We start from the raw sequence: 26,721 nt of genomic DNA on the forward strand, positions 1-26,721 counted from the left end.
ATATTATTCATGTATATAACAAACAGCAAGGGTCCAAGCACCAATCCTGTGGAACAATACTAGTCACAGGCATCCAATAGCAAAAATAACCCTCTACCATCACTCTATCTGCTATTGCCAAGCCAATTTTGGACCCAGTTTGCCAACTTGACCTAGATCCCATAGGCCATGACTTTTTGGACCAGTCTCCCATGTGGGACTTTGTCAAAGGCTTTATTAAAGTATATTAAAAATCACATCTACCACCCCATCCTCATCAATACACTTTGTTACTCCTTCAAAGAACTCAATCAAATTGGTCAGACAGGATCTACCCTTGACAAAGCCACGTTGGCTGTCTCTGATTAGTCCCTACCTTACCAAGTGGTCATTAATCCTCTCCTTCAGAGTTTTTCCAGCATCTTTCCTACCACTGATGTTAGACTCACAGATCTACAGTTACCAGGCTTTCCCCCGTTGTCTTTCTTGAAAAAGGGGGGCAACCATATTTGCTGTCCTCCAGTCATCTGCTACCTCACTTGTGTCCAGCAAAGATTTCAAAATCTCAGCCAGAGTCCCTGCAATCTTTTCTGTTGCCATACTGTGGTCTGCTCCAACTTACAAATTAAACCTGAACAAAACCCAAGTACTCCGAATTTTTTTCCATAGCTGACCATCTCAAACATCTGTCCATGTGTCAGTAATATTAGACTAAACAGTCCTGACCTAAACTCAAATGTTTCATCAGAACATACATCCAACCCCCACCAATCTGTTGTGCTTGGGTCCAGTAGCAAGCTCTAACTCCAGTAATCATGCTCAAAAATAATTTATTACAGCCCTTTAACCCAGAAGTGTGAACTTAATAACCTGGACCAAAAATCTGAAATACAGTTTGGAAGCTGCTTGAAAGAATTGGCATTTCAAAATTCCTAAATACTTAAAAACACTTACTTTGATGAGTAAACATTATAAACAAAGAGAACAGAAAATTGACGCTTTAATTTATGCTATTTCTAATGTGGCCTCTCAATCAATTTCCTTTAATTTTCAATATGAATTTTATAATCTGGTTTCAATTTTCTTACTGCTGGCAGCACAGATTTGCTCTTCACCACCATCAGATCCAGCAAGCTTACTGTTACTTTATTCTTAAATTCTCAAGGAATATAGATATGGGCAAAGGTGGCAAGGTTGTCATTTAGTGACCAAGCTCAAGTGCTTTGGAAAGGCTGGAGATGTACACTTTCTGAACCATTGAACTCTCAATAGTGCTGTTAAGTTGAGAGATCCAGGACTTTGACTGAGTAATGAAGAAAAATTAATGAAATATTTCCAAGCCAGCACAATGATCACTCGAGGGGAAATAGCAGGTGGCAACATTCAATTATTCCTACTGCCCTTGTCCTTCCAAGTTATATAGGTTGTAAAGGCATTGAAACTGCATTGATGAATTGTACGAGCACATTTTGTTGATTGTACATTGATAGCCATGGTGCACTGGTAGTAGCCTAAAAAGTGGAAACAATCAAGCCGGTTGCTTCAAATGGTAACGAGCATAGCATTTTATTACACATGCACTCATTAAAGCAAGCGGAGGGTATTCCATCACATTCCTGATTTAGAATCATAAAAATGTACAACACCAGTGGCTGCCAATAGGCCCATCTCATCTGCTCCAGAATGGCCTTTAGGTTATTTTCCTTTCCCAATGCTCAGACCATAGCCTCATATTGGTTCCAAATTGCTCACCAGATTTGTTTATATTGAGAATTTCTGCCTCCACCACACTATTAGTCAGCACATTCCAGGCCCCATCCATTCCTTACATGAAAGGACATTTCCTCAGCTCTTCTACAATCCTTCTACCAACTACCTGAAAATACATGTCTCCCAGTTATTGATACCAGGGGAAAAAAAAAATCAGGTCCTTCCAGGTTTCCCAATTTTACACATCTTGATTAAATCTCCCATTTTCCAAGGAAGAAATCCCCAGCCTAGCCAATCACTCCTTCGAGCTAAAATTCCTTGTGAATCCGAACCCTCATTAGCATATGCTTTCAATAGTATGGTAATTACAATATACAAAAATGTAGATTGTGAGAGTAAGGGACAGTGCATACAAATAAATGTGCCGAGTCAGAAAAATGGAAAAAATACAAAAAAGGCTCTTGACCCAAATCTACTCAGCATTTGTAACAAGATGACCAATGAAAATAAATGGACATGAGTCAATGGCAATAAGAGAGACATTTTTGCAAAGTGATCAAGGGTGAGAACTGATTAATTCAGGGTACCTGATAACAATAGGCAGAAAGGAAAAGGAATTAGGACAGTCCTATTAATGGAGTCCATATAACAGTCAGAAATGATGTTAGCTTAGAAGATCAAGATGCAAAATCAGGTTGTATAGATTCAAAAAAAAAACAAAAAGTTGGTGAGAACAGACTACAAGCTTCCTAATGGTGACTATGCTGTACAAAGTACAAATTTAAAAAATATAGGGAAGGTACTGTATATTCATGGGAGATTTTAATCTTCATGTACATTGGACAAATCAAATTGGTAAAGATACTCTGGAGGACAAGTTCAAAGAGCATTTGTGAATTTCTTCAAACAATACATTATGAAACCATATGGCACTGGGCTATTTTTGATTTGTTCATGTGAAATGAGACAATTTATGATCTTTCAGTAAAAAGTGCTAACATGGCAGAATTTCACATTCACTTTGAAAGCGACAAACTTGAGTATGAAATTTCACAACTAGCTTGAGTGTGAGAAACTTAAATGTCAAAGTACATTTTATTGTTTAAATAGAGACTAAAGAATATTGCTGCAGAGAGGAATCTGGGTGCTCATGTAACACTTACTTAGCACGTAGGGACTATAATTAACACAAAAATGAAGGTATAGCTGGCTAAAGTTAACTGAGAAAATAGATTAGGAGGTAAGACAGGAGATGAGCAGGAGCAGATAATTCCAGATATATTTCACAGTTCCAAAAACAATATGTGCTATTAAGACATTCTGTGAGAGGGGTGATCTATCCATGGGAACTCTAGAACACAAAAGCTTGGAGGTGTTGTGGATAGTGTGGAAGGCTGTCAGAGGTTACAGCTGGACACGGGATGCAAAACTGGGCTGAGAAGTGGCAGATGGAGTTCAACCCAGATAAGTGTGAAGTGGTTCACCTTGGTAGGTCAAATATAATGGCAGAATATAGTATTAACAGTAAGACTCTTGGCAGTGTGGATGATCAGAGGGATCTTGGGGTCCAAGTCCATGGGACGCTCAAAGCAGCTGCATAGGTTGACTCTGTGGTGAAGGCGGCATATGGTGTATTGTCCTTCATCAATCGTGGAACTGAATTTAGTAGCCGAGAAGTAATGCTGCAGCTACATAGGACCTTGGTCAGACCCCACTTGGAGTACTGTGCTCAGTTCTGGTCACCTCACTACAGGAAGAATGTGGAAGCCATAGAAAGGGTGCAGAAGAGATTTACAAGGATGTTGCTTGGATTGGGGAGCATGCCTTATGAAAACAGGTTGAGTGAACTCGGACTTTTCTCCTTGGAGCGACGGAGGATGAGAGGTGACCTGATAGAGGTGTATAAGATGATAAGCGGCATTGATCGTGTGGATAGTCAGAGGCTTTTTCCCAGGGCTGAAATGGTTGCCACAAGGTGCTGGGGAGTAGGTATAGAGGAGATATCAGGGGTTAGTTTTTTTTTACTCAGAAAGTGGTGAGTGTGTGGAATGGGCTGCCTGCAATGGTGGTGGAGGCAGAAACGATAGGGTCTTTTAAGAGACTTTTGGATAGGTACATGGAGCTTAGAAAAATAGAGGGCTATGGGTAAGCCTAGTAACTTCTAAGGTAGGGACATGTTCGGTACAACTTTGTGGGCCAAAAGGCCTGTATTGTGCTGTAGGTTTTCTATGTTTCTAACACAGAACAGTACAGCACAGGAGCAGGCCTCTCAGCCCACGATGTTGTGCTAAACTAATTAAACTAGGAATTAAAATCCTACTAAACTAGCCTCTTCTGCCTATGCAAGTCCATGTCCCTCCATTCTCTGCATATTCATGTGCCTATCCAAGATCTTCTTAAATGCCTCTATTGCATTTGCCTCCACTTACCACTCCTGGCAGCACATTCCAGGCACCCATCACTCTGTTAAAAAAAAAGTTGCCCCACACAGCTCCTTTGAACTTACTTCCTCTCAACTTAAGCGTATGCCCTTTATAGTATTAGACATTTCAACCCTGGGGAAAAAAATAATAGCTATCAACTCTATCTGTGCCCCGCAAACTTGTATAAACTTCTATCAGCCTCCACTGCTGCAGAGAAAACACCCAGAGAACTCAATAAGGGTGGTATCAAATTGAAAGTTAAAGAAAATAATATTGTAATATCAGCCAAAATATTGGGAAAATTTTAGAAAGTAACAAAGGATGACGGAAAATAAATGAGCCAGAAAATAATTGAAACTAAACAAGTATAAAAGTGGTCAATAAAACAACCCAATAAAGACAAGGGGCAAATGGAAGAGGCGGACAACACTTTCTTTAGTTATAATTGCTTTAAGCAAACTATTGCAGTTAAAGGCTGACAAGTCCCCTGAACTTGATGGCTTCTATTCCACAGACTTAAAAGAAGTAGCTGTGTGGATAGTGAATACATTGGTTGAATGTTTGTAGAATTATCTATATTCTGTCTACATCGATTAGAAAACTGCAAATGTAACACCTGTTACATCTGGAGATGATATTGTCCAGAAGGCTCTTTAGAAGTTCAGAAAGAGGCAAAAACCTTACGGTTACAGCCATTTTATTAGGTGTTCGTCATAGTACAAGTCAGACAGGGTCAGCCTGTACCAGCAGGCAAGGCAAGTAGAGAAGTAACAAAGAACTTGAGTACATGCTTTCCTTTTATACTACAAACCCCTCTGATAAGAAACCTGTTTACTGGTACTGACTGAGTCACACTTAGCTTTGCAGACAAAGGAACCACAGAAGTATAGAACCAAGTACTATAAGTTACTAGAAGTTTACAGACAAACTGGTGATCACACGAACAGATAAGCGAGTGTAAAAAAAAGCTAAAACTACAAGGAAAGACACAATAAAAACAATCTGGACCCTAATCCAATTCCAGAAAGGTGGGAGACAGAAAACAAAAAATTACAGGCAAGTTATCTTAACATTTACCATTGGGAAAAGAAAATGCTAGAATCCATTAAGTAAACGCAGATACAGAAAATCAAAATACATACAGAAAAGCACTTTTACTTCAATTGATGAAAACGAAATTGTGCACGACAAATTTGAGTTTTTTGACAATATAAGCAGCTTGGATAAGGGAATGCTATTAGATGTAGTGTATCTGAATGTCCAAAAGGCACTTGATAAGGTGCCACTTAAGATTCTGTTCATTGCATTGATGGCAACATAGTAGCATGGATTGAGGAATGACAAATCTACAGGAAACAAGCTGCTAAACTGCAACTCGTGGGGTAGTAGAGATATCCAATCTTGGGCCCTGATTAATTATGATGTAATGAATTAGGTGAAGGAATTGAGTGGATTATAGCCAAATGTACCAGCTGTACAAAACAATACACTGTGTGTTAAAAGAAAAATCACTGTAGATACTAGAAATCAGAAATAAAAAACAGAAAATACTGTGAATATTAAACAGGTCAGGCAGCATCTGTGGGGAAAAAATTCTTATGAAGAGTCTTTGATCTAAAACTTTAACTCTGTTTCTCTTTTCAAAGATGCAGTCTGACCTGCTGAGTGTTTCCAGCATTTTTCACTTTCATTACAGGGTGGGAATGCAAGCTGTGAGAAGGTTGCAATCAGTCCACAAATTGATAAATTTAACAGATGAAATACAATGTGGGGAAATGTAAAATGATGCCTTTAATTAGAAGAGGAAGATATTGTTTACAGAAAGAGAGACAAACTAAAAAATGCTCTTCATAGAAAAATATGGAGGATCAGAGGGATCTTGGGGTCTGACTCCATAGGACACTCAAAGCAGCTGCACAGGTTGAATCTGTGGTGAAGAAGGCATAGGGTGTATTGTCCTTCATCAACCGTGGAATTGAATTTAGGAGCCGAGAGGTATTGTTGCAGCTATATAGGTCCCTGGTCAGACCCCACTTGGAGTACTACAGGAAGGATGTGGAAGCTATAGAAAGGGTGCAGAGGAGATTTACAAGGATGCTGCCTGGAATGCGGAGCATGCCTTATGAAAGCAGGTTGAGGGAACTCAGCCTTTTCTCCTTGGAGAGACGGAGGATGAGGGAGGACCTGATAGGAGGTATATAAAGATGATGAGAGGTATTGATCGGGTAGATAGTCAGAGGCTTTTCCCAAGGGCTGAAATGGTTGCCACAAGAGGACATAGGTTTAAGGTACTGGGGAGTAGGTATAGGGGAGATGTCAGGGGTAAGTTTTTTTTACTCAGAGAGTGGTGAGTGCGTGGAATGGGCTACTGGCAACGGTGGTGGAGGATACGATAGGGTCTTTTAAGAGACTTTTGGATAGGTACATGGAGCTGAGAAAAATAGAGGGCTATGGGCCTCTAAGGTAGGGACATGTTCAACCTAAATCGTGCTGTAGGTTTTCTATGTTTCTATAGAAAAATCAAGATGAGCTGGCTAATGTGGATCCAAAACTGGTTTGGTGAAGAGGCTGGTGATTGTAATGTGATTTTCTGATTGGAAATCTGAACAACGGTATACCACAAGGATCAGTGCTGAGACTCATTACTTGTGATATATATTTGCGGAAAAGGTGGACGTCGTGGAGGGACTGTCTACGGAGTCTCTGTGGGTGGAGGTTAGGAACAGGAAGGGGTCAATAACTTTACTGGGTATTTTTTATAGGCCACCCAATAGTAACAGAGATATTGAGCAGCAGATAGGGAAGCAGATCCTAGAAAGGTGTGAGAATAACAGAGTTGTTGTGATGGGGGATTTTACTTTCCCAAACATCGACTGGCATCTCCAGACAGTGAGGGGTTTAGATGGGGAGGAGTTTGTTAAGTGTGTTCAGGAAGGATTCTTGGCACAATATGTAGATAGGCCTACAAGAGGAGAGGCTGTGCTTGATTTGGTATTGGGAAATGAACCTGGTCAGGTGTCAGATCTCTCAGTGGGTGAACATTTTGGTGGTAGTAATCATAATTCTATCTCCTTTACGTTAGCACTGGAGAGAGATAGGAACAGACAGACTAGAAAGGCATTTACTTGGAGTAAAGGGAATTATGAGGCTCTCAGGCAGGAAATTGGAAGATTAAAATGGGAACAGATGTTCTCAGGGAAAAGTACAGAAGAAATGTGGCAAATATTCAGGGGATATTTGTGTGGAGTTCTGCATAGGCATTTTCCAATGAGAGAGGGGAGTCACGAGAGGATACAGGAACCGTGGTGTACAAAGGCTATAATAAATCTATTTGAAAAGAAAAGCTTACAAAAGGTACAGAGAGCTAGGTAATGTTAGAGATCTGGAAGAGTATAAGGCTAATAGGAAGGAGTTTAAGGAGGAGATTAGGAGAGCCAGAAGGGGGCATGAGAAGGCCTTGGCGGGCAGGATTAAGGAAAACCCCAAGGCATTCTACAAGTATGTGAAGAGCAAGAGGATAAGATGCGAAAGAATAGGACCTATCAAGTGCAGTAGTGGGAAAGTGTGTATGGATCTGGAAGAAATGGCAGAGGTACTTAATAAATACTTTACATCAGTATTCACTACGGAAAAAGAGCTGGGGGATTGTAGTGGGGACTTGCAGCGGGCTGAAAATCTTGAGCGTGTAGATTTTAGGAAAGAGGAGGTGCTGAAACTTTTGGAAAGCATCAAGTTGGATAAGTTGCCGGGACTGGATGAGATGTACCCCAGGCTGCCATGGGAGGTGAGGGAAGAGATTACGAAGCCTCTGACGATGATCTTTGCATCGTCGATGGAGACGGGAGAGGTTCTGGAAGATTGAAGGGTTGCGGATGTTGTTCCCTTATTCAAGAAAGGGAGTAGGGATAGCCCAGGAAATTATAGACCAGTGAGTCTTACCTCAGTGGTTGGTAAGCTAATGGAGAAGATCCTGAGAGGCAGGATTTATGAACATTTGGAGAGGTATAATATAATTAGGAATAGTCAGCATGGCTTTGTCAAGGGCAGGTCCTGCCTTACGAGCCTGATTGAATTTTTTGAGGACGTGATAAACACATCGATGAAGGGAGAGCAGTAGATGTAGTGTATATGGATTTTAGCAAAACGTTTGATAAGGTACCCCATGCAAGGCTTATTGAGAAAGTAAGGAGGCATGGGATCCAAGGGGGCATTGCAGTGTGGATCCAGAACTGGCTGGCCCACAGAAGGCAAAGAGTGGTTGTTGAAGGGTTGTATTCTGCGTGGAGGTCCGTGACCAGTGATGTACCCGAGGGATCTGTACTGGGACCCTTGCTCTGTGTGATTTTTATAAACGACCTGGATGAGGAAGTGGAAGGATGGGTGAGTAAGTTTGCGGATGACAAAGGTTGGGGGTGTTGTGGATAGTTTGGAGGGCTGTCAGAGGTTACAGAGGGATATAGATAGGATGCAAAGTTGGGCTGAGAAGTGGCAGATGCAGTTCAACCCCGGTAAGTGTAAAGTGGTTCATTTTGGCAGGTCAGATATGATGGCAGAATATAGTCTTAATGGTAGGACTCTTGGCAGTGTGGAGGATCAGAGGGATCTTGGGGTCCGAGTCCATAGGACGCTCAAAGCGGCTGCGCAGGTTGACTGTGTTAAGGTCGGGGAATTGAATTTAGGAGCCGAGAGGTATTGTTGCAGCTATATAGGTCCCTGGTCAGATCCCACTAGGCGTATTGTGCTCAGTTCTGGTCACTTCACTACAAGGATGTGGAAGCCATAGAAAGGGTGCAGAGCAGATTTACAAGGATGCTGCCTGGAATGCAGAGCATGCCTTATGAAAGCAGGTTGAGGGAACTCGGCCTTTTCTCCTTGGAGCGACAGAGGATGAGGGGGGACCTGATAGAGGTGTATAAGATGATGAGAGGTATTGATAGGGTGGATAGTCGGAGGCTTTTCCCCAGGGCTGCATTGGTGGCCACAAGAGGACATAGGTTTAAGGTGCTGGGGAGTAGATAGAGAGGAGATGTCAGGGGTAAGTTTTTTTACTCAGAGAGTGGTGAGTGCGTGGAATGGGCTGCCGGCAACAGTGGTGGAGGCGGATACAATAGGGTCTTTTAAGAGACTGTTGGATAGATACATGGAACTGAGAAAAATAGAGGGCTACGGGTAAGCCTAGTAATTTCTAGGGTAGGGACATGTTCATCACAGCTTTGTGGGCTAAAGGGCCTGAATTGTGCTGTAGTTTTTCTATGTTCTATGTTTCTATATTAATGGCTTGGATGTGAATGTAGGAGTTATGATTAGTAAGGAAGGATATGGGCAAATGGGACTAATGTAGATGGGCAAAAGGGTCAGCATGGGTGTGGGCTGAAGGACCAATTTCTGTGCTGTACAATTCTATCAGATTCTAAAGGGACATTATGAGGTAGATTCTTCATGGGGGAGTCTGGAACTAAAGGATTCACAAACACCCACCAGGGAATGCCCATCCCCTGACCTGCTCTAGTAGGACTAGTTAAATTCCACCCACCTCACGAAATAAAGCAAAGTAAATTAATATCATAGGCTTCATAGGAAGGTGATTATATACTATCTTTCTGGAGTTGGTCACTGCCTCGTACTTGTGGTATGAATTTTATTCTCCACTTATGAGCCTATGCTTGAACAGTTGAACAGGTCTTGCCACATATGCCCATTGACTGTTTCTTTGTAAGGACTTATGAATGGGAGACACTGTAGTCTTCATTCCATCATGAGCCTCACTGTCGTTTGCACTCTATTCCACCCAACTTTCAATTTTGTAATACAAAAATAGATATGGATGTACCAAACAGAGAGGTTTTTGTAACAAATTTTCAATATCTTTCCAACTTACCAACATTTGGACATTTTCCATAGTTGATAGGAGGTTCTGGTGGTCTTCCACGATGAAGGGCAGCAAAGGCTGAACCTTTCCACACTACATGTTTACAATCTGTTGGTGAAAGAAAGAGAAACATTGTTTTTAATTCAATCACTAATATGCAAGTGTTAATGACAAGGCTTGCACTTATGCACTTGAGAAGATGATAGGGAGCAAATTTCTTAAACTGCTAAAATCTGTACAAGCAAAGTACTCCCAGTGCTGTTAGACTGAGAATTCCAGAATTTTTACTAAGCAATAATCAAGGAACACTGGTACATTTTCAAATCAGCGTGCTATGCAACTTGCATAGTAATTGAACTATAGTAAAACCAGCATTCTAAATCATTGGAAAGTGCCAAATCAAATTCTTAACCACACTGGCATACCACTACTAGAACAACAACACCAGAAGGTCTCAGAGTGGCTACAGAACATTCTCAAGGGGGAGGAAGAGCAGCCAGACATCATGGTGCACATTGGCACCAACGACGTAGGTAGAATTTATTAATGACTTGGATGAGGAGGTAGAAGGGTGGGTTAGCAAGTTTGCAGATGACACAACGGTTGGTAGTGTTGTGGATAGTGTGGAGGACTGCCAAAGATTGCAGAGGGATATTGACACGATGAAGAGCTGGGCTGAGAAGTGACAGATGGAGTTCAATCTGGAGAAGTGTGAGGTGGTACACTTTGGAAGGACAAACTCCAAGGCAGAGTACAAGGTTAATGGCAGGATTCTGGGTAGTGTGGAGGAGCAGAGGGATCTGGGGGTTCATATCCACAGATCACTGAAAGTTGCCTCACAGGTGGATAGGGTAGTTAAGAAAGCTTATGGGATGTTAGCTTTCATAAGTCGTGTGATCTAGTTTAAGAGCCGCGAGGTAACGATGCAGCTCTACAAAACTCTGGTTAGACCACACTTGGAGTACTGTGTCCAGTTCTGGTCACCTCATTATAGGAAAGATGTGGAAGCGTTGGAAAGAGTGCAGAGGAGATTTACCAGGATGCTGCCTGGTTTGGAGAGTATGGATTATGAGGAGAGACTAAAGGAGCTGGGGCTTTACTCTTTGGAGAGAAGGATGATAAGCGGAGACATGATAGAGGTATACAAAATATTAAGAGGAATAGATATAGTAGACAATCGGTGCCTCTTTCCCAGGGCACCAATGCTCAATACAAGAGGGCATGGCTTTAAAGTAATGGGTGGGAAGTTCAAGGGAGATATCAGAGGGAGGTTTTTTTAACCCAGAGTGGTGGGTGCATGGAATGCGCTGCCTGGGGTAGTGGTGGAGGCAGGTACGTTGGTCAAGTTCAAGAGATGGTTAGGTAAGCATATAGAGGAATTTAAAATAGGGGGATATGTGGGAGGAAGGGGCTAGATAGTCTTAGGCGTGGTTTAAAGGTTGGCACAACATGGTGGGCCGAAGGGCCTATATTCTGCCTGTATTGTTCTCTGGTTCTAAGAGAGATGAGGTCCAGCATAGCGAGTATCGAGATTTAGAATAGAGGCTGAAATGCAGGACCTCAAAGATAGTTATTTCTGAACTAGTCCCAGTGCCCCGTGCTTGTCAGGACAGGAATAGAAAGATAAAAGAGATGAATACATGGCTGAGGATTTGGTGCAGGGGGCAGGGTTTCAGGTTCTTAGATCATTGGAACCTCTTCTGGGACAGGGATAACTTGAACAAGAGGAACAGGTTGCACCTTAACTGGAGGGGAACCAATAGCAGTTTGTTGGTGCAACTCGGGAGGGGTTAAACTAGTTTGGCAGGGGAATGGGAACCAGACCACCAGGTTAGAGGGTGGAGAGATTGAGGGGAAGGTGATGTCATGACAAGTCTGTAAGAAAGGACAGGCAGGAACAAGGTAATAGACACAATCACGATGGGGTGGATGGGTTGAAGTGTGTTCATTTTAATGCTAGGAATATCAAGGGCAAGGGTGAATGAACTTAGACCATGGTCTTAGTACATGGAACTATGAAGCTGTGGCCATTACAGAGACTTGGGTGCGAGAAGGACATAACTGGATACTTAATGTTCCGGTGTTTCAATGTTTTATAAAAGACAGAGAGGGGGAGTAGTTGCACTATTAATCAGGGACAATATCACAGCTACACTCAGAGGGGACAAAATGGAGGGCTCATCCACTGAGTCTATATGGGTAGAACTCAAAAATAAGGAAGGTACAATCTCTCCAATGCGATTATACTACAGACCCCCTTGTAGCCACCAGGAGATTGAGGAGCAGATGTGCAGGTAGATTAGGAAAAGGTACAAAAAACAGGGCTGTTGAGTGGGTAACATCAACCTCCCCAATATAAACTGGGACCTCTTTAAGATTAGATGGGGCATAATTTGTTAAGACGCATCCAAGAGCATTTCTTAAATCAGTACGTAGATAGTCCAACTAGAGGAGGGGGCCATACTGGACTTCGTGCTGGGAAATGAGTCTGGCCGGGTGACTGAAATTTCAGTGGGTGAATACTTAGGAAATGGTGATCACAACTCCTTAAGTTTTAAGATAGCTATGAATAAGGATAAGTATGGACCTTGTAGGAGAGTATTAAATTGGGACAGGGCAAATTATGAGTGTATTAGGCAGGAGCTAGGGAGACTTAATTGTGAACAGCTGTTCTTGGGCAAATCCACATCTGACATGTGGAGGGTGCTTAAAGACCAAATGCATGTTCCAGTAAGAATGAAGGCCAAGGATGGCAAAGTTAGGGAACCTTGGATTATGAGTGAGGTGGTGAAGTTAGTGAAGAAAGCATTTGTAAGGTTTAGGAAGCTAAAAATCAAACAGAGCCCTTGAGGATTATAAAGAAGCCAGAAAAGAACAAGGGAATTAGGAGATCCAAGAGGACCATGAAAAGACCTTGGCAAGTTGGATTAAAGAGAATCCCAAAGCATTCTATATATACACATCAAGAGCAAAAGGATAACTAGGACGAGGTAAGGAAGGAGACAGTGTTGGATCTCTTGAAGCATGCTGAAAAGTCCCCAGAGCCTGATGGGATATACCCCAGATTATCGAAAGAGGCAAGAGAGAAGATTGCTGGGGCCTTGACTAAGATCCTCTCGAGCCACAAGCAAGGTCCCAAATGACTGGTGAGTAGCTAATGTTGTTCCACAGTTCAAGGAGGGAAATAGGGATAACCCTGGAAACTGTAGACCAGTGAGTCTCACATCAGTCGTACAGAAGCTATTGAAGAGGATTCTTAGGGATGGGATTTATAAGCATTCGGAAAACCACGGCCTATTTACAGACAGTCAGCGTGGGTTTGTATGGTGCAATTCACATCTTGCTAATTTGATTGAGTTTTTCCAAGGAAGTGATGAAGGTGATCAATGAAAGTACAGCTGTGGATGTTGTCTACAGTGATTTTACTAAGTCTTTTGACAAAGTCCCTCATAGTAGGCTCATCCAGAAGATTAAGATGTATGGGATCCACAGTGACTTGGTCGTTTGGATTCAGAACTGGCTTGCCCATAGAAGATAGAGGGTAGTGCTCAACAGGACTTATTCAGGCTGGACGTCCATGATTGGTGGGGTTCCTCAGGGATCTGTACTGGGACCTCTGGTGTTTGAGATATATATGAACGACTTGGAATGTAAACGTGGATGGATGGAATAGTAAGTTCACAGACAATACAAAAATTGGTGACATTCTGGATAGTGTAGAAAATTGCCAAAGGATACAACAGGATACAGATCATTTGCAAATATGGGCAGAGAAATGGCAGATGGACTGTAGTCCAGGGAAGTGTGAGGTGTTGCACTTTGGAAGATCAAATGTAAAGGGAAAGTACACAGTTAATGACAGGACCCTTAACAGTGTTGCTATACAGAAGGATCTTGGGGTCAAAGTCCATAGCTAGATATGGTAATAAAGAAAGCAGATGGTATGCTTGCTTTTATTCGTCAAAGCATTGAGTTCAAGACGTTATGTTGCAGCTTTATAAAACTCTGGTTGCACTACATTCAATTCTGGTCACCCCATTATACAAAGTATGTGGAGGCTTTGGAGAGGGTGCAGAAGAGGTTGATCAGAATGGTGCCTAGATTAGAGGGCATGTGCTATAAGGCGAGGTTGGACAAACTTGGGTTGCTTTCTCTGGAGCAGCAGAGGCTGAGGGGAGGCCTGATAGAAGTTTAATCTTGAGAGACATAGATACAGTAGACAGCCAGTATTCCCCAGGGTCAATACTAGAGAGCATGCAAGTTTTTTTTTGTATAAACACAGAGTGGTGGGTGCCTGGAATGCACTGCCAGGGGTGGTAGTGGAGGCAAATACAATAGAGGCACTTAAGAGGCTCTTAAATAGGGACACGAATGTGCAGAAAGTGGAGGGATATGGACCTTGTGTCAGTGGCAGGAATTAGCTTAGTTAGGTGTTTAGTTACTAGTTTAATTAGTTCAGAACAACATCGTGAGCTGAAGGGCCTGTTCCCGTGCTGTACCGTTCAATGTTCTGAATATAGCATCAACCAATATGAATCCAAATTGAACTGCAATAAAATCTTTTCAATATAAAACAATTTTGTACAAATTTGATCATGTTGCTTTTCAGTTCATCAACTTTAAGAAAACAGAGGCTACACCTTACAGCAAAAGACCAAGACAAACCCATGAAGTACATGAATATACAGTACCAATGTTCAGATAAGACTGGATAATCTGCAGCTTCTTTAAATGCAGGAAAGAAAATTTGAACTATAAATCTGACATAATGCTAACACCATATGGAGCAATGCCAGTTTCCAGTTCTATAAAAAAATCACTAACTTGTACTCAAATATTTGTCCAAATTGGGTACAATAATGATATGCAGGCAGCGCTTCTGTCAATTAGAATCTCATTTTAGTAATACCTTCAATATATTTCCTAAAGCTAAAATATATTCAAAATACAACAGACTGGAAATATTTCTATTAAATAACCAAAGCAATTAAACAAGTTATTTAGTTCTTCACCAACAGCATTGCCAAAAATAAATAATAGAAACAAATAATGCATCATCCATTTTATTTACCTTTCATAGTCCTTAACAATGACTGCCGCCCAACTCCCAGCAAGGTTTGCACTCCAGGAACACTGGGTGGGATTTCCTTATCCAAAAGGGGGCCAATTCGTTTACAAATTTGCAGCAAGTGATCTGAAGACACATGTTTGTTTGCTAAAACCTAAAGTCAACATTGAAAACATCTTTGCATTAGGTTGTTAAATGGTTTCTAATAGTTGCACAATAACATTGTTCAAGAGGTGCTATTCTATATATAAACATATAATTCAAGTACAAATTTAGGTTAAAAAATTTAAAACACATGCAAACTACAAACAAAAATAATGTGCAGCTCTCCTGTTACATAACATTTTCAGAATTAGTTCTCAATATATTAGCTTACTTTTATTGTTCTTTTCTCTAATATAATTTGGTATGAGCTCACAAGCTAAAGTTCGACTATATTACGAAATCACATGAATAACTACAAGATGTATTAAAAGCCATGGCAAAAGATATTTATTTCCCAATTTACTATGAACATCCACTAACTTGGCATCCTCCCATCTGTAAGGGATGGATATACAGCTGTCAAGCTCTGATGAAGCCTTAAAATGCTGCATTTCCAATGGTGACTAACCAAGTCAATTCTGGAAAGAAAGTCTGCCAAATGTACCACAACCCATGTAGGGTGATCAATAATTGTGTCCTTGCTTATAGCTTTAGAATCTACCATGGAGCTGAAACTACTCAGCTCCATGGTAGCACATCCTTACCAACAATCACTGTCAACAGCTACCACTTCCCACGTATCATTATCCACGTTTGCAGCTTTCATAACGCTTTTATATCTTTAAAATGGAGCTTGGCACACTACTTCAGTGATCTTTTGACATGAATCACTGCATCATATAGTATGTCCTTAGAGTTGCAGATACACAGGATGAAAGGTATATGTCCTGCCAGCAAAGGCTTCCTTGCTTGCTGAATGCTGGGATGCATGGCATCTTTGCTCCTGACAAGACTATTATGTCGAAAGCCTTTCTTCCTTCTCCGCGATACCAAGAATACACTGCTGACATTAAGTAAAAGCTGTGAAGTCTTCTTTCTTCAGCTGTACATGGTCCGTACTTAACTGCCATACAGCAATATGCTAAGAATGCAGATTTTACAGATCAGCATCTCAGTCCTGAGAGTTCGGCGATTTTGTTAATCTTACAAACCAGTTTGGTTGATCCAGCCAAAGGCGATGACTGCTTTTCCCATCTACATATTGAGGCCTTCAATGGACCCAAGATCAAAAAATTCCTTGACCATTTCCAGCAAAATGTTGTTGAGTCTGATTGCAGGTGAAGATACAGTGCCTTATCCCATTACTGCAGTTTCTTGACACAGCCAAATGTACCACAACCCATGTAGGGTGATCAATAATTGTGTCCTTGCACAATTATTGATCACCCTACATGGATTGTGGTACATTGTGCAAACATGGAAAAACTTGATTATAAAAGCTGAGCAGCTTTGGTTTACCTTCTACCTAAGTAATGAATGCAGCATATTGGCTTAGGAGTTCTCTAATCAGAGGTTGCTGCACATTCATCTGAACTTTCAATCTAAAGAGACCAAAAGGCTTTCCGTCTGATTGTGTACATTTTCCCTGTGGACATGGGTGAACAGTAAGGAGTGCCAAAACGAGACGCTCAGAGTAGGGACCAAAACAGAGACCATTTGCCCCATTCTTCACCTCAAAACTATCAAAAGCCACCAAATGTATAGTGTCACGTGCACTATGAAAGATACAAAAGAGATTTGGGGGAACAACCTGTATCAGGTAGAGTGCGTACCACTCACAGTACTAAACACTCTGGTCAAATCCACAAAAGGAAATGTAGCATTTGCTACTTACTGCATTTCTCTCTAGAGCTGATACATAGAGAGAGTATCACCTACCATGGATTTCCACAGCTGTAGTTGAGACAAGTCATAAAATTAATTGAGAAGAATCCAATTCAAACACATTGTCCGCTAGCCTACATTTTAAAAATAAATAATAAATCACGCTAGCCTAAAATTCATCTTAAATATTCCACCAATTATAGACTGAAACTTGCACAATAACAATTTTATCAAGTTTTAAATTGCCAGGAATGGGCCTCAGAATTAAACAGCATTTGCTTAACTTTGATAATATATAATTAACTTACAACAACTAAACAAACTTTAAATTTTAAAGCCAGCTCCACAATGGCACATCAAGGACAGGATCTAGCTGTGGCACGTGACATGGCACAATAAAGGCCCAATTCCCTCTCAGATCTACAAATCCAAATTGAAGAAATGCTGCTTAAATCAGACTAGTAACAGAAACAGCTGTTAACTAGGGGAAGGAGGGGGACATAGTTTCAAAAACTACAGGATCATATCTTCAAGGGGGATGCAAGGCCATTCACCAAAATGGAGTAAATGACCAATAATACACTATTTAAGGAAATACCTAGAAATCTCCGGTAGGTGCTCACACTTGGTCGGTAATATATTAAAATGTTACATTTTCTTGTATCTTTGAAATATTTATATTACTAATTAAGAATATTAACTGTAGTGGCATGTAATTGATCATTTAATACTTGCCACCAGCATCTAAATTTTATACCTTACTAAAAATTCAACTATGGCATTGAAAAATTCTTTAACGTTTCTAGTTTGTCCAAATTCTTTCAGAAAATCTATTACTTTTAAATAATACCTTAAGATTCTGTATAAATAATTAAATGGCTTTTTAAGAATTAATCTACAAGGCAATACAAAATATTCCTTGAAGCACATGTGAATTAAAATCCAAACATACAAGCATATAATTACTGAATAAAATTACTTTTTAATCCAATGAATGTGAACACAATTAATGCAAGAACAAGAAACAAATATTCAGCTAGAAATTTCAATATTAGAAATAGGGCAGATTCAGAGCAGAGAAATAATCTCTTTCACTTCCAAGTGGCTCTACATTCTTATTTGCACCATTTTTAAACCATCGTTTTCTTCATTTTACTACAAAATAACGAGAGGAGGGTTTGTAATCACCAAAACACCACTTCATTAGAGTTAGTAAATATTTTAAATCATTGAACACAATTCCAAAAGGTAACCAATAGGGAAAAAAGATGGCAAACAATGGACTAGTCAGTGCTCTAAGATATTCCAGCTGTCCATTATGTGCAGTCAGTATAAGGCAATGCTAATGAATTGGCAGACGTGATCGACATCAGTTTCCTGTACCAGAGCCTACTTGCCAAGCATCCAATGGGAGGAAACGTCACATTTCACCCAACCGCGGCCGCAGATCAGAGGCGCTCTGCGATTGGGCGAAATCGCAGTATCCCTACGTAACCGCTTATCTTACCCTAAACTATCGCCCACAATAAACGCACAATTTTTTTTAAAAATTAAAATCACTTCCTTTCATTTCACTTTACCCACGATTTCACGTCATTTTTGTGCATCTGCGACAGAGTCAAAATGGGTTTTGGAGTAAACAGCAACTTTAATGAGAACGGAAGTCGTGCGATTAAAGAGGTGTTATTACATTACATTTTATATATATAACGGGTCAACTTTTTGCGGGAGATTCAACTCCCAAAATAAAAAGTCAAAATTTTTCGTTTTATTTTATGAGGCCGAGTGGTTTGGAAACTCTCACCAGGCTGTCGAAGCTCCTGCGATGCTCCTTCCCTTCCCAGTCCAGACGCCTGGGGATCAGCTGAGGGAGGAAACGAAAGGGAGAGAATGAAGCAGAGAGACCGGGGAGGAGAGAGTGAACACTGGCGCCCGATGCGGGGGCAGCGGTTGCTCTTACCTGGTACTCCTCCAGCTCCTGGATCAGGACCTGCGCGGAAGGAAGCAGAGTGAGTCAGGGCTTTCGGGCACAAGGGCAAAAAGGAAGGCTGCGGCTCGCCCCGGGACCGGCTGCACTTACCCGCGCTGACTTCTGACAGGGTCCAGAAAGGAGGAAGCGGGCGATCAGGTAGTAGAGCTCTGCCGGGTGAGGGGGGGGGGGGGGGGGGTGGAGGAAGGAAGAAAGAAAGGAGCAAGTCAACAGGGAGCCGGCTCTGCCTGAAAATGGCCCTCTATCTCGCCGCCGCCCTCCCACCCCAAATATCAACCGGCAGCCGACACCCACCGCACTCCAGCTGTGACACCCGGCTGCAGTCGGGCCGCCTGTCTGACATGTCGAGGCCGGGCCCGAACCCGGGCTGACGCTGACTCGCTCCCCTGCCTGCGGCCCGTACGCCACACGCTTCAATCGCCATCCAGGGCACGGCCGCCTCACCGCCCGCCGCACCGTCCTCCGCCGCACATAACTAATCCTCCCCACTCTCTCTCTCCCCCCCTCTCCTCAACCCGCCATTGGTAGGGGCTCAACCTCCTTGGCCTCAGTCGCCACGGTAGGGTAACATTCGTAATAAAGGGGGCTTGACACCTGACGTTACTTCTCGAAAAGAAGGACAGGAACTCGCTGGCGGAAGGATACATTCTTTTTATATAACACGGCTTGAGTCAACGGAACGTGATGGCGGAAGCAGCTGACTGATTGACATTGGAACCAACCAATGGCGAGCGTCGCAGCTGTTTTTCAACCGTTTTAAAGAGCCAGTCTGGGGGCGGGGTTTGAGTGTTGGTGCAAGATGGCGGCGCGGTATCTCCATCGAACCCGGCGAGTGGTCGGTTACGGTAGAATGTATTTTGAGTTAGAGTTGTAGTGACCGAGTTAATCCCGTTATTCAGTAATAATTTCAGTATTAGATGTGAGGCATTATCAGCCGGATAAATGAGGAGTGTCGTGGTGTGGCCGTGAGCTGTGGCCTGCCGCAACCCCGCGGTCCTGCTCCAGTGTGCACCTTGAGTGTGGTGACTGGGGGTCTGTGTGGTGGGGGCCTGAGGACCGCCAGTGCGCACCGGCAACTCCCCGCATCGTGAGCCCGCATCTCCAAAATCTAATCTAACCTAACCTGGAGGTCGACCGTCAGTTAGAGATCCCGAGTGGGTTGAGCTCGGTCAGCCATTTCACTAATGAACGTCTTCCCAGAAAGATACTGCAGGATTAATCGTTGTAATTTTTTTTAAACAAGCTTGTTTGTAAATGAATTAATCTAATGAGTTAATAAGAGCAAGTTTGCTTTAATTTTATTTTTTTAAATGGCAAATGTTTTAAATTTGAGATTTCGGTTGTATCATTAAACAACGTGCATAAAGTGATCATTTTGATTTATGTTTGTGATTACTGTTTAGAGGGTATCGAAACGCACCATTACCTGTTACCATGTTTTTAAACAACTATTTGTCCAATTCATTTTTGATAGCTACTATTGAATTTGATTTCATCATTGCTAGGAAGTACATTCCAGATTATTGCAACGCCCAATTTAAAAAAAACTTAATTTTTTTTCAGTCAGCTTAAATCTGTGTCCTATGTTTGTTATGCTTCTGCTGGTGAAAAAGTTCATTATCTGCTGCTATGAAAACAGTTCATGACTTTTCTCAGGCACGGTAGTGTGGTTAGCGTAACACTATTACAGCGCTAGTGATCTGGGTTCAATTCCGGCCACTGCCTGTAAGGAGTTTGTACATTCTCCCCGTGTCTGCGTGGGTTTCTTCTGGGTGCTCTGGTCTTTTCCCACATTCCAAAGACATATGGGTTAGGAAGTTGAGCGTGTGCTATGTTAACGCTGGAAGCATGGTGATACTTGCAGGCTGCCCCCAGAACACTCTATGCAAAAGATGCGTTTCACTGTGTGTTTTGATGTACATGTGACTAATAAAGATATCTTATCTTGCCAGTCTGGCTTTTTCCTCCTTGATTCCTATTACAGTGCAATCTTTCAAATTATGTCCTGTTTACACATGTCTAGATCACATCTGTCAAGAAAGCAAGAAAAACACCACTTTAGACTTGCCTCTAGCCTAAATGTAAATGCTTTGCTGTCATCTGATTTTCAACCAATTAACTTTATCCATCATTGTCCTCGAATTTCCCCAGAATCATTAGCCTGGTTGACCTGTAGCTGTTGAAACTATCCCCCTTGCCTGTTTTTGTTTTAAATGTATAATATTTGCAGTCTTCTAGTTTTGTGGTATCAGCTCCTATTTCCAAGGATGATTGGAAGATTGTGGCCAAAGGCTCTGCAATTTCTTCCATTATTGCCCTTAATAACCAAAGATGTACCACATCCTGTCTGTGACTTTGATTTTGAAGCTGCCAGCTTTTTAATAAGTTCTTTATTTTTATATCTAAACTATTGCTACTATGACCTTAAATTGGCAACATCCTCTTCAACGCTTACAACATTTTTGTTTGTCCCTATAACTGGTTTTACTTGTTTTTTAGTGCTTGACTTTTTTTTAACCACCTTTTGCTATCCTTTTATGCTCAAATACAAAACCCTAATGAGAGAATAAGCATTTAAAATTTGCTTGTCTTGGTTCTTAATTTTCCCTTTGTTACAATGCAGAGTGTATGTGTTCTGCACTACATTTCAGTCTTGAGATGAATACTATAGAACTCTTTCATGTCCAGGATCCCATTAAGCTAAGCTACCCTCTTTAAAGATTATGTTCACTCTAGTTATATGTACTGTATAGGCTGAACACGCGAAGAATTGGACCATTATTGTTCTTGCCATTGGAGCAATCTTTAAAACCACCCCCTGCATTTGTTTCAAAATAGAAAACAATCCTTGAAAGGCCTGTTACTGTGCTGTATAAATAAAGTTTTAAAGCACTTTTAAAACAAGTGCCTCCAATTCCCTGCAGAGAAAAAAATCCATGCTTCATAAAGAAATTTATTCTGTGGTGTAATTTCTGATTAAGGAAGTTTGAGCAAACATCTATGATGCTATGGCTCAAAGAAACTTCATTGGCCTTAAACTGCTTTTGGACATTGTTATTTAAGTAGAAATTCATAATGTATGCATTTTCTAATTAATGGCTCCTTATCACTGACATCAACCAGATGAAATTGTATTTCCTCATTCTCTGTAATAATCCTTGTAACTTAAAGCTTTTAGCAAGCACAATTTCATTATTTTGAGACTTCAGGCTAAAATTCAGCCAATTAGTATCGAGAATTACTTGTTTCTACTACAGTTCTGAGGTGATTTAATTCTATGTGGGATATCTGGGCTGTCCTGGAAGGGACAGGTTGGAATAGGTGGGTGGTTTAATTGGCTTCTTGCACACTCCTGCAGGGCTTCCACATCTTACTGGGAAAGACTGAAATGCTTCCCCCCACCATGCTTCTCTTCTTCCCTTTCCTAGCCTCCTTTTTTTTTCCCCTCTTATTACCTTTAACCCAGCTCTTTACCCATTGCTCTTCCCTCCTCCCCTGCACCTGCCAATTACCTTCATCTACCTATCACTACCCTGTGCCCACGCTGCCTCCCCTCCTTTGTCCACCAATCACTGCTGTGCTTTTCCCCTCCTATATATTGGGCTTCCCCTTTTCCTATCTTCAGTCCTAAAGAAGGGTCCTGACCTAACATGTTGACTGCCTGCTTTTCTCTACAGATGCTGCCTGGCCTGCTGAGTTCCTCCAGCATCATCATGTTTTTCATCTAAATTCCAGCATCTGCAGTCCTTTGTTTCTCTGAAATGCTTCTGGCCTGCCTTGGTGCTTCTCGTCCACTTTGAAAAGTTTTTTTGGGCTAGAGAATCCTATAAGTGAGAATGTTACATTTTTCTAGGAAGCTTTAAGGGTGTCCTTAAAATGTTTTTGCTTTCTAGGTAAGGAGTTTGCTTTGGGAGGCATGTGAGCAATGTCATCCACCTATTGAAACAGAGTCTGAACGTCCTCTGTGGGCCTGTGGCTGGGTGCAGACATTCAGTAATCTTGCCAGTAGGTGTGTAGGATTTTGCAAAAGTAATGTTCTCATACTTAAGTCTTTGAACTGCCAATTACAAGTTGCTTGTGCCACTGATGCATATTGGAGGGCAGAGATTACTGCTGCCTGTAGACCACGAGCTTGTTGCTACATTTCAGATCTTGACCATCTACAGAAAAGTGTTCTAAAGTTTCTGCTCCTTGCTGAGAGGAAGCATTTGAGATTTGGGAAGTGATCCATACTGATCAGACTTTTCTCGTTCTCTTATGAAGTGGGCCATTTGGCTTATCAAGTCTGTGCTGGTTCTTGGAACATCCCTCCACTCATTTCCCTGTAACTGTCACATGCCCATCACTTCTCTCCCCCTTTCCCCCACCCCAACAATTGCCCTGATACCCATCCACACTGGGGGTAATTCAGCTGTTTAACCAACCAACAGGGACCTTGATTGTGAGGGTTGGCCAGGTGTGACAGGAGTGGTTAAAGGACCTTGGTCTTGCAGATAATGGTTTGTGCCCCATTCTTTCCTACATTTCATTGAAGGAATTGATGGTGGTTTGGAGCTTGGTCTCCTATGTATTTATGCAAATGTTGGCTGTGTAGTGTGACTCTGAATGGGATCTTGACTTCTGCAGTTTGAGGGTACTTGCACTGTTTGATTCCTGTTTGATATCAAGGAAACCCAATGTGAATATTGGTTAATTTTAAATTGGGCAACTCTTGCATTGTATAGCATTTTTTTAAATACCCTAGTGTCTTTGAACATTTAAAAAAAAATTTAAGTAAAAATGCCTCCTAATCTGCAGACCTGGAATCCCTGTTGAGATCAATAGTCTCTGATTGTACAACAGGGCTGACCAGTGCTTGAATGCTGGCAGTTCCCTTCAAAACTTGGCTTTAGGCCTGTAACTTTGTTTCTGGCTTTACAATTGTCTGACTTGAAAATGTGCAGCACTTTTGTTCAGAGTGCAAATGCTGGAAGTATCTTGTTTTGGTATTTCCACTTGTTACCATTTCACTATGGTTTGGTTTTACTTGCTGATTTGTTTTTATTCACTTTATTTTTGGGGTGGGGGAGATCTTCAAGGCTCTTGAGAAGGTGCAGGTTTGATACTCTTGTCCTTCTGGTGAAGGTACTCCCATGATGCTGTAGGGTAGGGAATTTCAGCACTTGGAGCCAGCAACGATTAAAGAACAGTAATATTTTTCTAAGTTGGGATCATGTGCCATTTGGAAGAGACCTGTAGTAGTGTTGTGCATCTGTTGTTCCTGTTGGTGGTCAAAGTTTGCACTTTGAAGGTGCTGTTCAAGCAGCCTTGGCAAGGAACAGCAGTACATTTTGTAGATGGTATACACTGCAACGTGGTAATGGATGAAATGAATGTGAAGGATGATGGATGGGGTACCAATTAAGCATGTGAATATTGTAACAGTATTAGAACAGCTTCACTAGAAGTGCAGCAAGTTTTGGAGCAGGGATCTTCATTACTGGCATTTTGTCTGTTCCCATAACATTTGCTGTATCCCGTAAACTCAGAGATACAGCATGGGAAACTGGTCCTTTGGCCCACCATGATGCTCTATGCTGACCATTAGCTACTCACTTGCACCAATCCTAGATAACCATTCTCCCCACATTTTCATGAACTGTCCCCAGATTTGTCTTTCTATTTCTCATCTACATGATGTCACTCAGTGACATTGTGCATCAACAGCTAACTCTACCACTAGTCTCAGTTAGCCCTTGCACAAATTATGTTTTTTTTCATGAGGAGAATCCTCTGCACTTCCACCCTTTTAAGACCACACAGGATCTTGAATGTTTCAAATGTTGCCTCTCACATTTCTAAAGACCAGTGGATACAAACCTCAGCTGTCCAACCTTTCCTCATTAGACAACTTGCCCATTCCCAGGTTTAAGCCTAGAAAACCTGAGAAATGTTTCCAATCCTTAACACCCTTTAAACAAGGAAGCCAATACTGTAAACGGTAGTCCAGATGTGGGCTCACCCATTTTCTAACTTAAGAAATACCTCCTTGCTTTTGAATTTGATTTCCCTTAGCCATAAAAGATATTGTTCTGTCAGCTTTTCTAATTGCTTGCTACATCTGCATACCACTAAATCATGCAGTGGTACCCAGATCCTTCTGCATCTGAGCTCTGCAATCTCTTACCATCTAGATAAATGTTTTTTTATTTTTCCTGCTGTAAAGGACAATTTACCGTTTTCCCACATTATGCTCCATTTGAGAGATCTTTGCTCACTCAAAGGGCTTAGCTGTAAAAGAACTGAGCTGTGAGTCATGGTTGGGTTTCCGTTGGCTAGACACAGAAGAAGAATGTTTTGCTCTCTGGGAAAGTTACTTCCTTAAATTTGACTCTATGGTAGTAGGTGTTCTACATTTTGAAAGGTAACAATAGAAGTTATGGAGCTGTATAGCACAGAAAAGGGCCCTTCAGCCCAATTTATCCATGTTGACTGTGATGCCTATCTACTCTAATCCCATTTGCCTGCATATTAGGCCTTTTATCCCTGTACTTTCTTATGCATTTTAAACATGTAATTGTATCTGCCTCTACCAGTTTCTCCAGCAACTGGTTCTATATAACCGTTACCCTCTGGGGGGGGGGGGGGATAGACTTGCTTCTTAGATCTCCTTTAAATTTCTTACCTCTCATCTTAAACTATCCCCTCTAGTGTTGGACTCCCCCACTGTAGGGAAAAGACTCTGATTATCTATCTTGTGAATGCTCATCATAATTTTATAAACATCTACAAGGTCACCCCTTAGCCTCTTGTGTTCCATTGAGAATAAACCCATTTTATCCAATCTCTGATTAAAAGTAAAGCCCTTCATTCCAGGCAACAACCTGGTGAATCTCTTCTGCGCTCTCTAATGCCACCATATCCTTCCTGTAGTGTGGCAACCAGAATTGTACACAATAGTCCAAGTGTGTCTTGACTAATGTTTTGTACAGCTACAACATCCCAACTCTTATACTTAATGTCTTGGCTCATGAAGACAAGCATCCCAAATGCCTTCCCCACCTGTGTCACCATTTTCAGGGAGCTATAAACTTGCACCCAATGTCCATCTGTACATCATCACTGTGGTCCCTGCCATTTACTCTATATGTCCTGTTAGTATTTGACATCCCAAAGTGTATTACCTCACACTTGTCTGTGTTAAATTTTATCTGCCACACCCTACCCAGCTTTCCAACATATTTGTGCTTCTCTATATGCTTTCACAACTCTTCACAATCTACAACTTCAATTTTCATGTCATCAGCAAACTTACTAATCAGTCCAACTATATTTTCGTCCAAGTCACTTAAATAAATGACAAACAACAAAGGTCCCAGCACTGACCCCTGTGTTACACCGTCGGTTACAGACTTCCAGTCAGAAAAGCAATCCTCTGCCAGTACCTTCTCTTATCACCAAGCCACTTTTGAATTTGGATTGCCAACATACCTTGAATCCCATGTGCCCTGACCTTCTGGACCAGCCTGTAGTGTGGGACTTTGTCCAAAGCCTTGCTGAAGCCTATGTAAACCACATCTACTATGCTGTCTTCATTACTTTCTTGGTTAACTTCTCAAAATAAACTCAATCTGATTTATGAGACAGGATTTCCCCTGCATAAAACTATGTTGACTCTGAATCAGTCCCTACCTTTACAAGTGAACATAAATCCTGTCCCTTAGAATTTTTTTCCAATCATTTTTCTACAGTTGATGTAAAGCTCACTTGCCTGTAGTTTCCAGGCTTATCTCTACTGCCATTTTTGAATGAGGGAACAATGTTAGCTATCCTT

At 41.5% G+C, this 26,721-nt stretch overlaps 1 protein-coding gene across 6 annotated transcripts in view; it reads right to left on the bottom strand.

The window, feature by feature from the left end:
* Positions 1-19,422, bottom strand: part of brwd3 (bromodomain and WD repeat domain containing 3) — a 134,454-nt gene extending 115,032 nt beyond the window's left edge. For all 6 annotated transcript variants that reach the window (XM_052021145.1, XM_052021144.1, XM_052021146.1 and 3 more), the window contains exons 1-6: positions 19,203-19,422; positions 18,999-19,057; positions 18,879-18,908; positions 18,723-18,782; positions 15,053-15,203; positions 9,991-10,089 (exon numbers count right to left, since the gene is read on the bottom strand). In XM_052021145.1, the coding sequence (XP_051877105.1) occupies positions 9,991-10,089; positions 15,053-15,203; positions 18,723-18,782; positions 18,879-18,908; positions 18,999-19,057; positions 19,203-19,332 (529 nt within the window). In that variant the 5' untranslated portion in view covers positions 19,333-19,422. The remainder of the gene's footprint in view (positions 1-9,990; positions 10,090-15,052; positions 15,204-18,722; positions 18,783-18,878; positions 18,909-18,998; positions 19,058-19,202) is intronic.
* Positions 19,423-26,721: the final 7,299 nt, after the last annotated feature.

The sequence above is a fragment of the Pristis pectinata genome, chromosome 8, assembly GCF_009764475.1.
Source record: "Pristis pectinata isolate sPriPec2 chromosome 8, sPriPec2.1.pri, whole genome shotgun sequence".
Lineage (NCBI taxonomy): Eukaryota > Metazoa > Chordata > Chondrichthyes > Rhinopristiformes > Pristidae > Pristis > Pristis pectinata.